Source organism: Mya arenaria, chromosome 13 (assembly GCF_026914265.1).
Source record: "Mya arenaria isolate MELC-2E11 chromosome 13, ASM2691426v1".
NCBI classification, from domain to species: Eukaryota; Metazoa; Mollusca; class Bivalvia; order Myida; family Myidae; genus Mya; species Mya arenaria.
Window position 1 is genome coordinate 17,971,976 of NC_069134.1, and position 15,006 is coordinate 17,986,981.

General features: G+C 37.3%; 1 protein-coding gene across 6 annotated transcripts; it reads left to right on the top strand.

Annotated features, from left to right (window-relative positions):
* Positions 1-1,693: 1,693 nt before the first annotated feature.
* Positions 1,694-13,628, top strand: LOC128214170 (uncharacterized). 6 transcript variants are annotated; one of them, XM_052920504.1, is made up of 3 exons: positions 1,694-2,174; positions 5,835-6,056; positions 12,752-13,628. In XM_052920504.1, exons 2-3 carry the CDS (start codon positions 5,859-5,861, stop codon positions 13,070-13,072), a joined length of 519 nt encoding a protein of 172 aa, XP_052776464.1. In that variant the 5' UTR covers positions 1,694-2,174; positions 5,835-5,858; the 3' UTR covers positions 13,073-13,628. The 6 variants fall into 6 exon arrangements, with proteins under 6 accessions (XP_052776464.1, XP_052776465.1, XP_052776463.1 ...); XM_052920505.1 differs by having other exon boundaries at positions 1,695-1,922; positions 5,831-6,056; XM_052920503.1 differs by having other exon boundaries at positions 1,698-2,174; positions 5,831-6,056.
* The last annotated feature ends 1,378 nt before the right edge of the window (positions 13,629-15,006 follow it).

Here is a 15,006-nt window from a genome sequence, read left to right on the forward strand (position 1 = left end):
TAATGAACAGCTTTTGTATATATATTATTTTATAGTAATATTTACTATTCCGAGTAGCTTTTTGCAGTAATCCACGTGATTTTACGTCGCATGTAAAGATAATGTTGATGGGTAATTCGGACATTTTCCAGCCGGATTTGAGTGTTTTTCAATTATCAATTTTCCGACAAATGACCAGTGCTACAAGAGCAAGCACAGGAGTACGAGTACGCAAAAGCCCATTATGAACCCATAAGGAACTATTTGCAACAAAAATGAAAAGGTGTGACGACTTGTGATAAAAAAAGTTATTCATTTGTCACATTTTTCAATATTCAAATAGTAGATGGTCTTAAGGAATGATATGCTTACGTTCACCTGAACGGGTTGGATTCCCAGGGCATCTTAGGAGGAGATTGTAAAGCAGGATGTGGAGTTCGTCCACAAACAATTTCATGTTAAGATATTGGGTTTATGAAGAACAAACAATTTCATGTTAAGATATTGGGTTTATGAAGAACAAACAATTTCATGTTAAGATATTGGGTTTATGAAGAACAACTTGAAAATTTTAAACCGCCTTTAATTGTTAAAACGTTAATAGTTTCGAGAAAAATTGCTGGACGTGCAATGTTATATTTTGTGGTTACTGCCATCTTCAACTCTGACCATTGTTTATGAATTATAATTAGAGCATGTTAAAGGGATACATCACACTTCATAAAAAGAATTGCAGCGTATTCTATTAGTTTTATGAGTATCTTTATGTTAAATGAAACGGTGATGTTGTTTCAAACACAAACGATACAAATGCATGACTTTAGACGGATTAGCCATGAAGTCTTTCAATCTATCGCCTATTCAACTCACCACCATTCAGAATCAGGATTTTGTTTGACACTATTGGAAAGTACCGAAACTTCATGTGAGAAGACATACTGTAACACTACTTTCCGCTGAATTTGCATAATATTATGCTTCCAGAGCAGGTGGCCCCTGTCTCTTCAGTTATGTCATCTGAAGTTTTACCATGAGCTCAAGGATCCGCTTGAAGAGGTCCGTAAACGACTTCTTAAGGACCTCAACGTGCATGAATTAAATGAATAAGCATGCATGTTTGAAATTCAACCGCGATTTAAGCTTTATTTCCTGTCACCATCACAAGATTTTGTATTGATTTGTATTGTTTATTGTTTGTAAAGGCACGTCGCTAATGTTAAGGATGGTCAGTTTATTAACACAAGGGTACATATTTTATAAACCTCTAGTTTATATGTTTATATATTTTACGGCCATAATTTACATAAGTTAAAAACGCAATGAACGAGTGCATTGTTTACATCGAGGATATTCGAAAAATTGTATCAAATATAAAACCAAACACTTAAGTCACAATGAAGTTTAAATAGAAACAATCTTTGAACTAGTTTACTTAAGTCATCTAAATCATTTTATCAGTTTACCGCATATCTATAGCACCAAGCAAAGAGTGAGTAGTAGATCACATGCAGGAAATGTTCGGACATTTAAAGATACTTCATAAGAAACCCTCTATACATGATAACCATTTAAATTTCGTTTGTTACAAGAATGTACTAATCGAGATCTATGCAAAATTGCATTAAATATAGATGGATCTAAAACGGATTGCATTTTCCTCTTACAAATTTATGTTTATCAATACAACGCTAAGGAACAAACGAACACAGGCAATTCAGTGAAATTGGAAACCGTTTTACACAAAAGTTACATCAGTATACACATTTGGCTAATAGAAAACATTGTAAATACATTCATTTGCAAACAAAAGAAAATGGTTTACAAGGACACGTTATAAATGTTGGTGTATCTTGTTCGTGAGAAGGAAATATAACAGTTTAGGAATGTTTTCATAAGTTTATAATCATCCTTATTATATTGTGACGGAAACTATTTCTGATTAAGTAAGTGAATAAATACATTCCTTATGCTTAGCCTTATAGCTTGGGAGTAATAGTTTCACAGGTTTTTGATAGAAAATCACAGCTAGATGTCAAAGAGTGAACAAGGGAAAACGAAATCCATCAACCCAATTCAAACAGACCTTTGTCAAAGGGATTAGAGCTGTCTTTAATGTATTACCCAGATTACTTTTGTGAGTTTTCTCGATGAAAGGAACTTGTGCATGCGACTTTACAATCCAGAGCCACTTTAAGGTGAGTTATGTCTGTGTTTGACTTAAAGGATTCAAATCGTCGCAATAAAAAATCATTTATCGCGAAAAATTAAACAAATCATTACATTGTATTGCAGTTCTCTTAAAAACCTTTTGTGAACGCCGAGTTCTTTCATTCAAACTGGTTTACAAAGCGTGCAGAATGGTACTGTATGAGTATGATATTTAAACTGAAAATCGTTTAATTAGATTGCAGTGTTCTGTTTGTAATATAAATCCTGATAAGGCTATAATCACGGATTACTCTTCATTAGACGCAAGCAAAATACTTATCCTGCATTTAATAAGGTAAATATTCGACTTTGGGCTGGAAGCAATTACAATTTATCGTCCGAATTACCTTAAAAGTCAATCATTTTCGTGGGATTATTTGGTATGCAAAGACATAGCTTAAGGTTAGTTGCTTTACCATTTTAACATTTCTTTCCATGGTAATGACTGAATGAAGCATATATATTTCTATCAAATGCTTAAGTTATTTCCATTATACCATGGTTATAGGAAATACATGTAGAATGCATGCAGATATAACAACATAATTATCCGGAGCAACACGACAGGGACATTTTTGCTTTTTTACAAAAATAGTAAAAAAAAAAGGAATATTCTAACGAAATATTTTTAAACGAAATATAACACGTGTATATTTACACTGCCATGCAGAGTCGCGTGATCAAAATGGACCAACCAACATTATAATTGTAAAATGAAACTATAAACTATGTTTGAATAAACAATTGTATAAACTGATTAAAGAAAAGGAAACATAAAATAGGAAAAAACGGGTATCTTGCACCGTTAGTACAAACCTTCGGACACATTTAATGGGTATTTAATAACTTGTCCACAAACTCGTAGGCTAAATGATTTTATAGCTTGGTTTACGAACCTTAGGACCCGATTCATCAAAGCTCAGAAAAAAATGTTTCGGAGAATGTTGTTTTGCTTATTTAAAGTATAGATGCAACTCTTTGTGAACTAAGTTCGATTTAATTTCCTTTACAAAATAGTATTATTATGTTGAACAATTGTAAACTTACAACAAATATTTCACCCCCATAGTTTTTGTCATCGTCAAATGACAAAAAGTATTCACTTGACTTGGATTGATAAATGAGTTTACAAACAATTTAGGATTCGCCATTGTTTACTGATAAGCCTTAAAACACACTTAAGTATTACTTTTGGAAACGTGGTAAATGCTTCTAATTTTTAAGTGTTGCTTCAAAAAGAGATAAAAAAATTAAATATCCTAGAAAACTAGCATAAAGATAACAGCTAATATCTGTAAAGTATGACGCATTGAGAGGGTATAATTAATATACCACACTACTCTTGATGCGAGGCGAATCCAGTTTATAACATTTTTTTGCAATCGCGATAACTTATATCACCAGGACATCTTTTGTCACGATTCCAAACTCCACATGTGCGGGACTTCATGCGTGTGTTGAACAGGGGCGTAGCTTGACGAAAGTATATGTGTAGGCCACTTTCTGAGGAGGTGGGGGGGGGGGGGGTCATGAGGGCATGCATCCCCGGGATTTCGTTTTAGCTAGGTGGTCTTGGGTGCGTTTTAGTGTATATTTCTTTGTTGTAAAAACATTAATGAGAGTAACGATATCAATATGTTTTACCTTAAATAAATGTTTTATGTAATGAACAGCGTCAAAGCGCAGTGCAAATTTCGACAAATTATATACGTAACATTAATGTCGTATGAATGTGTATTTTAGTGAAAGGAAAACGATAGATTTGAAATACCTGGTTTCCGATATATTAATTAAGTTTTTATTGCAGATATGGCTTTTTTTTCTGAAAATTGTGTAGGCCGCGGCCTACACGGCCTTTAGGAAGCTACGCCCCTGTTGAATGTTTTTCATGAATCCCTGTGAATTTTGGTAAAGAAATGCTCTGCTCATTTGATTTTTGTCATAATTTATTGCCCAGGAACAAAATATAATGCATTGTTTGGATGTATGCTGCATAAACTGTACGGATGCAATTAGATTTTGCACAATATACTCGGTTTTAACGTGTGTCGTGTTATTTTATTATGACGTTGTAGTAAACAATGTATCGTTTAACAAACTGTCTGTGCACACTATTGAGTATATGGGATAGCATTAAGATTAGAATCTCAGGTTTGAAAAAAATAAGAAAATAAACAATATACAATCGTACCAGAAGAGTTAAAGTGAAACTCTCATGTGTTTCCGAAGCATAGTTGACGAAAACGAGTCTATTCATTTTGAATATGATATAGATTAATTATCCCCCGTCGAACCGAAGTTTTTTCGGAGGGGGATATTGTTTTGGCGTTGTCCGTCCGTCAGTCCGTCCGTTCGTCCGTCCGTCCGTTCGTCCGTCCGTCCTTAACACTATTTTTCTTTCTTGAAGCATAATTATCGTGCTACGGATTGGTCTGATGATGTTCAAACTTGGTCTGAATGTCCCCCTTTATAAAATCTCGATCGCTTGTAAATAAGAGTCACATATGGGTCAAAAACTAGGTCAAATTTTAGAAAATCTTTAAAGCACACTAGAGACATCAGATTTGGTCCACGTTGCATTAAACTGAATCGGAATGTTACCTCTTAAACTAATTTAAAACTGAGTACCATGTGATAAAAAATAAGGTCACTAGGACAACTCTTAGATGTTTTGTGTGGAAGCATATCATGATATTGATTGCTCAGAATATGTTTAAACTTAGACAGAATGTTTCCATTGATGAAATCACACCGTATTTTAAAATTGGGTCGCGTGGCGTCTAAAACAAATCTTAGAAAACATCTTGATAATTTTAGACGCAATATATCTGGTCCAATATTTATGAAATTTAATCAATATGTTTTCTTTGATGAAATCAATGAGTGGTTGAAACTGTGTCACATGGAGTCATGAATTAGGTCGTTAGGTCAAATCTTCAAGAAAACTTGTAAACAAACAGAGGTAATATATCTGCTCGAATCTTCATGAAACTTATTCAAAACTTGTCTCAATGAAATCTTGGCTTAGTTTGAAAGTAGGTCACATAGGGTCAAAAACAAGGTCACTTGGCCCAATCTCAGAAAAACCTTGGGAATACTTTAGAGTCTATATTTTTGGTCCAATCTTCATGTAATCAGATTGTTTGCCTTGATAAAATAGGTGATAAGTTTGAAACTTGGTAACGTGGTGTCAAAATCAAGGTTACTAGGTCAAATCTAAATACTACATTACATACAATATTCTTTTATTTCAAACAGTTGCTTACAAACTCATATCTTATATCCAATGTTCATATCCCTATCAATCTGCAGTCGTATGGTATGTTTCGGTTGGAATATTTCACCAACAAGTCATTTTCATGCCATCAACTGTGCCTAAGTTGGCGGGGGATATCAATTCAACAAATTCACTTGCTAACATTAATACCGACTTACAAATATATGGCTTATGAGGTGGTACTGCAGATATTTAACATCCATAAACTGATTTTTAGGGAGCCAGTCAGTCATGTTTATTGTACAAAAAAAATCATTCTAATGCCAATGTAAACTTGACCGCCATATACATTGTACAACAGTCAGAGTGATAGAAAAAAACGTAGAATGCATATTTGAAAAAAAACAACAACACTGTATTTCCCAGAAAGATGTAGCAGCTCGCATGATCGTCAATGGAGAATGGAATCATCCCGCTGCGACACGGAAGTTTGCCCGGGGCTCTGCGGTTACCAAGGAGATACGAGAACTGCACACGAAAAATGTCGCCAGTATCAAAGCGGAACTCATCCATTGCGCCTGCGTCGAACGAAAACGAGACTGAGCGTATGCATGACCTGATGCAGGCAATCATGTGGGTTAAGCAGGAACTGGTAGGTGACTGTTCTTGCAGACAATTTATACAGTATGTCGCATCTGTTATACGTACAGTTGTAACCCGTTGGCTCCAACTCGCTTGACTCGAATACCTCGTTGGCTCGAACTTTCTATAAAGGAACGATTTCTTTATACTGAAAGAAAGCATTCCAGCTTGACCCGAATGTTGCGAATCTCGAGGTATTTTCGATGGTCCCTGTGAATTCGAGCCAACGAGTTTCGACTGTATTATAAGATATATAACTTTCTCTCTCGACAGCAACTATATACAATGACATTTATATTTCATCCAATCCTGTAAGTTATATCATCAGGAATCGTTCAAAACAAGTGAAACAGTATTAAATTGTTTATAAGCAAAAAACGCATACCACTTTCATAACTGAACGAGTTCTTTAAGATTCATTATTTGTTTGCCTTAAATGCATGAGAAAATTGCGTTTAATGTGATCGTTAAGTGGCTTCCCGGTGACAGGTAATATTAGATAAGCATATATCCTAACTAACAGTAATTAAATATGCATCAATGCTATTTGAAACTCAAATTAAAAATTATGTTTGTACCGATAGCATTTAAAATTCAATAACTTCAACGAGCTATGTGAAATAATGATGTTCTCTTTCATGGGAACAAAATAAAGTTTAATGGCCATAATAAAATGTGTACCATTTTACACCATTGTAACTTGAGCCCTTTCATGAATCTATTAGAAAAGGGAATGTGGTAATTTAGTCTTTTATATACAAATAATTATTAAGTATGTAAAACCGTTGGGAAATGGAGCAACAGATGGTTATTTCACTTACTTGCTTAGGCGGCTATTATAAGTTACGGGGTTAGTAGGTGACCCGATACGGGACTAACGTAACGTATATATCACGTCGACAACCTGTTTACATGTTTGAATGGTTCATTTATTCATCAAAATCGAAAAAAAAGACGCAAGATATAAATTTGGCGACCAATTATAGACAAATATGGGTTCACCGCGTGACCAGTCCTGGTTGTGTCATTTATGTTGGAGGCGTGATATAAATACATATCGGTCCAGTCGGCGTTTAGTCATGCCTACGGAGACGATGTATGATATTCACATGCAAAAAAGAATTGTTACGATCGTATTCGTGGTTCGACTAGAAACACATGCATATGACCCCTTACGCAATAGAAAGAGCATAAACACATGCTCAACAGTGAAATGGTCATTTATGAAAAATGAAAAATAAAATGTCACTCCCCGTCTCCATGTTTTAAAAAAAAAAGATAAAATTCTAACAATTAATTTATATTGGCCTTACATGTTAGGTTAAAGCTGAAATTAATCTCTCTTTTTTTCTCATTTATTTTTTACACAGAATACAAAACAATTCACATACATTAAAGCATTAATAGCATTTGAACTATTCTCTGTATTCTATGAAATTAATCTTGACCGAACCTACCAGGCAAAGATGTTGCCGTGGACCATATATTTGCACAATGTTGGGGTGTCGTCCACAAGCTAAACAGTTGCATGCGTCAAGGTCAAAGCTGAAGGGTTCATTAAGGTCATACATGTATAATGTAGTTACCATGACCATGACCATGGCTGATCGAGGAACCCCTGTCAATGAATATAAAGTCGAAAAAGACAAAAAAAGGTAACGCCTGATTCTTGTCGGTTCTGGAGAAAGTTGATGTACGTGAAGTTAGCGGCCTAGCGGCCTAGCGGCCTAGCGGCCTAACGGCGTGAAGTTAGCGGCCAAGCGGCCTAGCGGCCTAGCGGCGTGAAGTTAGCGGCCTGGCGGCCTAGCGGCCTAGCGGCGTGAAGTTGGCGGCCTAGCGGCCTAGCGGCCTAGCGGCCTAATTATTTTTTCTATGTCCAATCAATTGTTCATGCGTTTTTTTTTAAATCAATGATAAATCAAGGTTTTTTATTCATATAGTTACATAGCGGCCTTAAATTGTTATCTATTCAGAATATCTTTTTTTATCTTTTATTCTAAAACAATTTTAAAGAAGAATTTTGAGAAGGATAGGCATGTTTACATGCTTTGAAAAGCTGACTGCTTGTTCGACTTTTTGAAAAAAAGGTTGACAATCGCCTCAGAGTGATAGTCTGTGCATAAAAACAGTTAACGTATCATTGTTTTAGAAAACAATGCATGTATACATGCTTTGAAATAGGATGCCATTTTAGGCCGCCAGGCCGCCAGGCCGCTAACTTCACGCCGCTAGGCCGCTAGGCCGCTAGGCCGCTGAAGTGCCCGATCGACTTTTTTGGAAAAGAATTGAAAAACGCTTCAGAGTGATAATTTGTGCATAAAAACAGTAAATACATCATTGCTTTAGAAGAACAGGCATGTTTAATGCTTTGAAATAGCTGACTGCTTTATCGACACTTTTGAAAAAATCGCTTATAGCTTCAAAGTGTTAATTTGTGCATAAAAACAGTTAATATATCATTGTTTTAAAAGAAAATGCATGTAAACATGCTTTGAAATAGGAAACAATTTCAGGCCGCTAGGCCGCCAGGCCGCTAACTTCACGCCGCTAGGCAGCTAGGCCGCTGAAGTGCTCGATGAACTTTTAAAAAAAAATAATAAAAAACGCTTTAGAGTGATAATTTGTGCATAAAAACAGTAAATATATCATTGTTTTAGAAGATCAGGCATGTTTAATGCTTTGAAATAGCTGACTGCTTAATCGACGCTTTTAAAAAAAAAATGTTGATAATCGCTAATAGCCTCAAAGTGTTAATTTGTGCATAAAAATAGCTAAGATGTCATTGTTTTAGAAGAAAATGCATGTATTCATGCTTTGAAATAGGATACCATTTTAGGCCGCTAGGCCGCTAGGCCGCCAGGCCGCTAACTTCACGCCGCTAGGCCGCTAGGCCGCTGAAGTGCTCGATCGACTTTTTTGGAAAAGAATTGAAAAACGCTTCAGAGTGATAATTTGTGCATAAAAACAGTAAATACATCATTGTTTCAGAAGAACAGGCATGTTTAATGCTTTGAAATAGCTGACTGCTTAATCGACGCTTTTAAAAAAAAAATGTTGATAATCGCTAATAGCTTCAAAGTGTTAATTTGTGCATAAAAACAGTTAATATATCATTGTTTTAGAAGAAAATGCATGTATTCATGGTTTGAAATAGGAAACAATTTTAGGCCGCTAGGCCGCTAAGCCGCTAGGCCGCCAGGCCGCTAACTTCACGCCGCTAGGCTGCTAGGCCGCTGAAGTGCTCGATCGACTTTTTTGGAAAAGAATTGAAAAACGCTTCAGAGTGATATTATGTGCATCAAAACAGTAAATACATCATTGTTTTAGAAGAACAGGCATGTTTAATGCTTTGAAATAGCTGACTGCTTTATCGACACTTTTGAAAAAATCGCTAATAGCTTCAAAGTGTTAATTTGTGCATAAAAACATTTAATATATCATTGTTTTAAAAGAAAATGCATGTATACATGGTTTGAAATAGGAAACAATTTTAGGCCGCTAGGCCGCTAAGCCGCCAGGCCGCTAACTTCACGACGCTAGGCCGCTGAAGTGCTCGATCAACTTTTTTGAAAAATAAAATAAAAAAACGCTTTAGAGTGATAATTTGTGCATAAAAACAGTAAATACATTATTGTTTTAGAAGATCAGCCATGTTTAATGCTTTGAAATAGTTGACTGCTCAATCGACTTTTTGAAAAAAAAATATGTTGATTATCGCTTATAGCTTCAAAGTGTTAATTTGTGCATCCAAACAGTTAATATATCATTGTTTAAGAAGAAAATGCATGTATACATGGTTTGAAATAGGAAACAATTTTAGGCCGCTAGGCCGCTAGGCCGCCAGGCCGCTAACTTCACGCCGCTAGGCCGCTGAAGTGCTCGATCGACTTTTTTGGAAAAGAATTGAAAAACGCTTCAGAGTGATAATTTGTGCATAAAAACAGTAAATACATCATTGTTTTAGAAGAATAGGCATGTTTAATGCTTTGAAATAGCTGACTGCTTTATCGACTTTTTGAAAAAAAAATATGTTGATAATCGCTAATAGCTTCAAAGTGTTAATTTGTGCATAAAAACAGCTAATATGTCATTGTTTTAGAAGAAAATGCATGTATACATGGTTTGAAATAGGATACCATTTTAGGCCGCTAGGTCGCCAGGCCGCCAACTTCACGCCGCTAGGCCGCTAGGCCGCTGAAGTGCTTGATCGACTTTTTTGAAAAAAAGTTGAAAAACGCTTCAGAGTGATAATTTGTGCATAAAACAGTTAATTTTAAATTGTTTTAGAATAAAAGGTAAAGAAAAATATTCTGAATAGATAACAATTTAAGGCCGCTATGTAACTATATGAATAAAAAACCTTGATTTATCATTGTTTTAAAAAAAACGCATTAACAATTGCTTGGACATAGAAAAAATAATTAGGCCGCCAGGCCGCTAGGCCGCTAGGCCGCCAACTTCACGCCGCTAGGCCGCTAGGCCGCCAGGCCGCTAACTTCACGCCGCTAGGCCGCTAGGCCGCTAGGCCGCTAACTTCACGCCGCTAGGCCGCTAGGCCGCTAGGCCGCTAACTTCACGTACATAGAAAGTTGGGTGATATTCTGTTATGGTAAATATGCATTTACATGTACCAGAAAAGATCTTGCATGTTTTAGTGTAAGTGTGTAAGTGCAGATCTTGTATAAGTTATAAGTATGAAATTTAATCATCTATTAGTTTGGCTACACTATTTGACAATAGTATTATATCAACTAGTAAAACAGCTCTCAACAGCTCACGCATCGCCAATGGCATTTATTCGTATACACTTCCATTTTAAATTACTACCTTGTGTAATAGGTTGGTTCATACATATAAAGCATATTATGTATTATCTAAAGCATCCTTGTTCTCCTTTTATGCCCCCGAAGGTGGGCATATTAAAATCACACCGTCCGTCCGTCTGCCCGTCCGTCCGTCCGTCCGTCCGTGTGTCCGGCTCAATAACTCGTGTCCGGGCTATAACTTTCCCTTGTATGGACAGATTTTAAGATAACTTGCCACATGTGTTCCACAAACCAAGATGACGTGTCGCGTGCAAGACCCGTGTCCCTACCTCTAAGGTCAAGGTCACACTTAGTGTTTATTCACAAAGGAGTGCTGCATATAGGACATAGAGTATAGGTTGTCGTGTCCGGGCTTTAACTTTCCCTTGTATGGACCGATTTTGAAAAAAACTTGCCACATGTGTTCCACATACCAAGACGACGTGTCGCGTGCAAGACCTGTGTCTCTACCTTTAAGGTCAAGGTCACACTTAGTGTTTATTCACAATGGAGTGCTGCATATAAGGACATAGAGTATAATTTGTCGTGTCCGGGATGTAACTTTCCCTTGTATGGACAGATTTTAAAATTACTTGCCACATGTGTTCCACATACCAAGACGACATGTCGCGTGCAAGACCCATGTCCCTACCTCTAAGGTCAAGGTCACACTTAGTGTTTATTCACAATGGAGTGCTGCATATAGGACATAGAGTATAGGTTGTTGTGTCCGGGCTGTAACTTTCCCTTGTATGGACAGATTTTAAATTAACTTGCCACATATGTTCCACATACCAAGACGACGTGTAGCGTGCAAGACCCGTGTCCCTAGCTCTAAGGTCAAGGTCACACTTAGGTGTTTATTCATAACGGAGTGCTGCATATAAGGACATAGCGTATAGGTTGTCGTGTCCAGGCTGTAACTTTCTCTTGTATGGACAGATTTTAAAATAACTTGCCACATGTGTTCCACATACCAAGACGACGTGTCGCGGGCAAGACCCGTGTCCCTACCTCTAAGGTCAAGGTCACACTTAGTGTTTATTCACAAAGGAGTGCTGCATATAAGGACATAGAGTATAAGTTGTCGTGTCCGGGATGTAACTTTCCCTTGTATGGACAGATTTTAAAATTACTTGCCACATGTGTTCCACATACCAAGACGACATGTCGCGTGCAAGACCCATGTCCCTACCTCTAAGGTTAAGGTCACACTTAGTGTTTATTCACAATGGAGTGCTGCATATAGGACATAGAGTATAGGTTGTTGTGTCCGGGCTGTAACTTTCCCTTGTATGGACATATTTTAAATTAACTTGCCACATATGTTCCACATACCAAGACGACGTGTAGCTTGCAAAACCCGTGTCCCTAGCTCTAAGGTCAAGGTCACACTTAGGTGTTTATTCATAACGGAGTGCTGCATATAAGGACATAGAGTATAAGTTGTCGTGTCCGGGCTGTATAAAGGCAAGATCAACTTTTCATGTACTGACCTTGTTCATAGGTCAATGTCACATTCGGGGGCATTCGTCACATACTGTGACAGCTCTTGTTATATTTATAAACAAACCTAACATACACAAAGTGTATGTAATATATAATATTTTTACATCTGGGAGCTTGTGGTCTCAGTGTAAGGCATAAATGCTTTGTTTCTACGTGGTCAGTTTTATACATAGAATTATGACCCCCGGGTCAAACTTCAATGGGGTCAGTATTCTATCTGTGGGAGATCATTTTCTACTTGTGGGGGTCTTTTTTCTCTACGTGGTGGAGGGTGGTCATTAAATGACCCCCACCCCTCGGCCATTATTCTATGGTTGTCACGGATTAGTAGTATAGTTGGTAATGAAATGGTGCAATATTGTTTTGTTTTAATATGAAGCTTTACTTACAGATATTAATGCGGCAGCACGACATCCTCCTGAAGCGGCAGTTCTGTGATATTCAGGACACAATAAAAAGCCTGTGTAAGTCGCGCCGCTACAAAGGCGCCGTGTGCACGAGTAACACAAGCCTCCAGTCGACCGGGAGTACCGAGTTCGGAATGGACAACTACTCGGTGCGGTCAGCCTCCAGTGTTACTGCCCTTGACGACTCGGGCGAAGATGAGGACGAACATCACGAACTATTGTTCCGTCCGAGAACTTCATCCATGAAAACAACGCGAGATCTCGCCGCTCTCGCGAGAAGGCGGGGCAGCAAGGAACTTATTTAGTTGTGGGTGGCCGCAATTGTTTTAACTGGTAGACGCGTGTCAACGGTTGCAAACGATTATATACCTCAGTACTAAAGTATTCAAATAACAAAGTTGATGTATGAAACATATCATGATACATGCTTTAGTACAATCCACAGTTTCAGAAAATATATATATAGGGCTTCCCATAATTAAATCATCATTAGGAGTGTCTCGCGCAAAACTGCTAATAATAAACGTTTTGTGCATCTTGGAAGTGTGAGGAGACATGCTCTTCATTAATTTCGTTTTTATTCGTGTTCACATGTATAAGTATGGGTATTTATGTATTGACGGCGGACGGTGCTATTAACACGCATGTGTCGATGCTCATAACGCTGTTAAAATGCCGTATACAGAGTGTGATTTTGATTAGCTATTTTGTTTTCCAAATGTGTTGAGATAGCCAGCATAATTGCGTTGGCGGTTTATGATCATGTATTGCTTGTCTGATAATCTAGAGCAAGTTTTGGTGATTGTATGCATAATGTGTTCAATATATATTGATATCTAATAAAACTATTGCCAACTGTTCCATTACCAACTTCTGAAAGTCGCAGAACGTTCTATTCACGTACCACTATCTAGTGTATGTCATGTATGGTGTCATTACTGTCCTTCTTCATCCGACGGATGTCGTTCTATGTATGCATATCCGACGGATGTCGTTCTATTAATGCATATCCGACGGATATCCTTCTTCTTATGCATATCCGACGGATGGCCTTCTATTTATGCATATTCGACGGATGTCGTTCTATTTATGCATATCTGACGTATGGCCTTCTATTTATGCATATCCAACGGATGGCCTTCTATTTATGCATATTCAACGGATGGCCTTCTATTTATGCATATCCGACGGATGGCCTTCTATCTATGCATATCCGACGGATGTCGTTCTATTAATGCATTTCCGATGGATGGCCTTCTATCTATGCATATCCGACGGATGTCCTTCTATGTATGCATATCCGACGGTTGTCCTTATACTTATATATATCCGACAGATGTCGTTCTATGTATGCATGTTCGACGGGTGGCCTTATACGTTTGCATATCCGACGGATGTCATTCTAGGTATGCGTATTTGACAGATGGCCTTTTACGTATGCATATCCGACGGATGTGGTTCTATGTATGTATATCCGACAGACAACAGCAATAGTTTCCAATGGACCACTACCATCACCGATGAATACCTTGAATGCGGACATACGAGTACGATGTGACAGTCAAACGCTAATTAAGACCTTTAAGCGGCGTATATTTCGCATTGTTTGAATACAATTGGTAAAAAAATGTTAGATTGGTTATAAAGAGACTCGCTCATGTTTTTTTGTAAAAATGCCCTTTTTGCATGATGAAATAAAATGTGGCAAATCATAAGGGGTGTTAAAACTAAGAAACTGTCAGCTGGAGCCTTTCAACAAATGTTGATATATGCTCGAATATTGTGGTTTAAGTCCATGATTATGAAGAGCGGTAGTAATGCGATTCAATAAAAGGCTGAAAGGTTAAAGTTTCCTTCTGTTTGTGTATGAGTCCTTATGCGCCTGAGTTTTCTATTTTCCCTTGACTGTACCAGCGTGGTTTCGCACTCTACTTAAACAAGAATATTTGGTTTGTACTTTAAGTGCATTTTTCTGCAATGTCGGTATCAAAGAGTAATATAGTAATAATATTAGCGTTTTCAGATGCATTACCGGAAAAAATGGTGCCAAAACATGAGCGAGTCCCTTTAAGATGTAAACCGAACCATTTTTGCTGCGTCGCTTAGCATTGGTCTTAGACCACATGGTATACACACTAAAGACATAGTACCATATTCAACTATCGGTGTCTGCCTCATCGATAAATTTGACTTTACATAGCTATCTTTAGTTTAACAAAAAAGCTTTTATTACTTAATT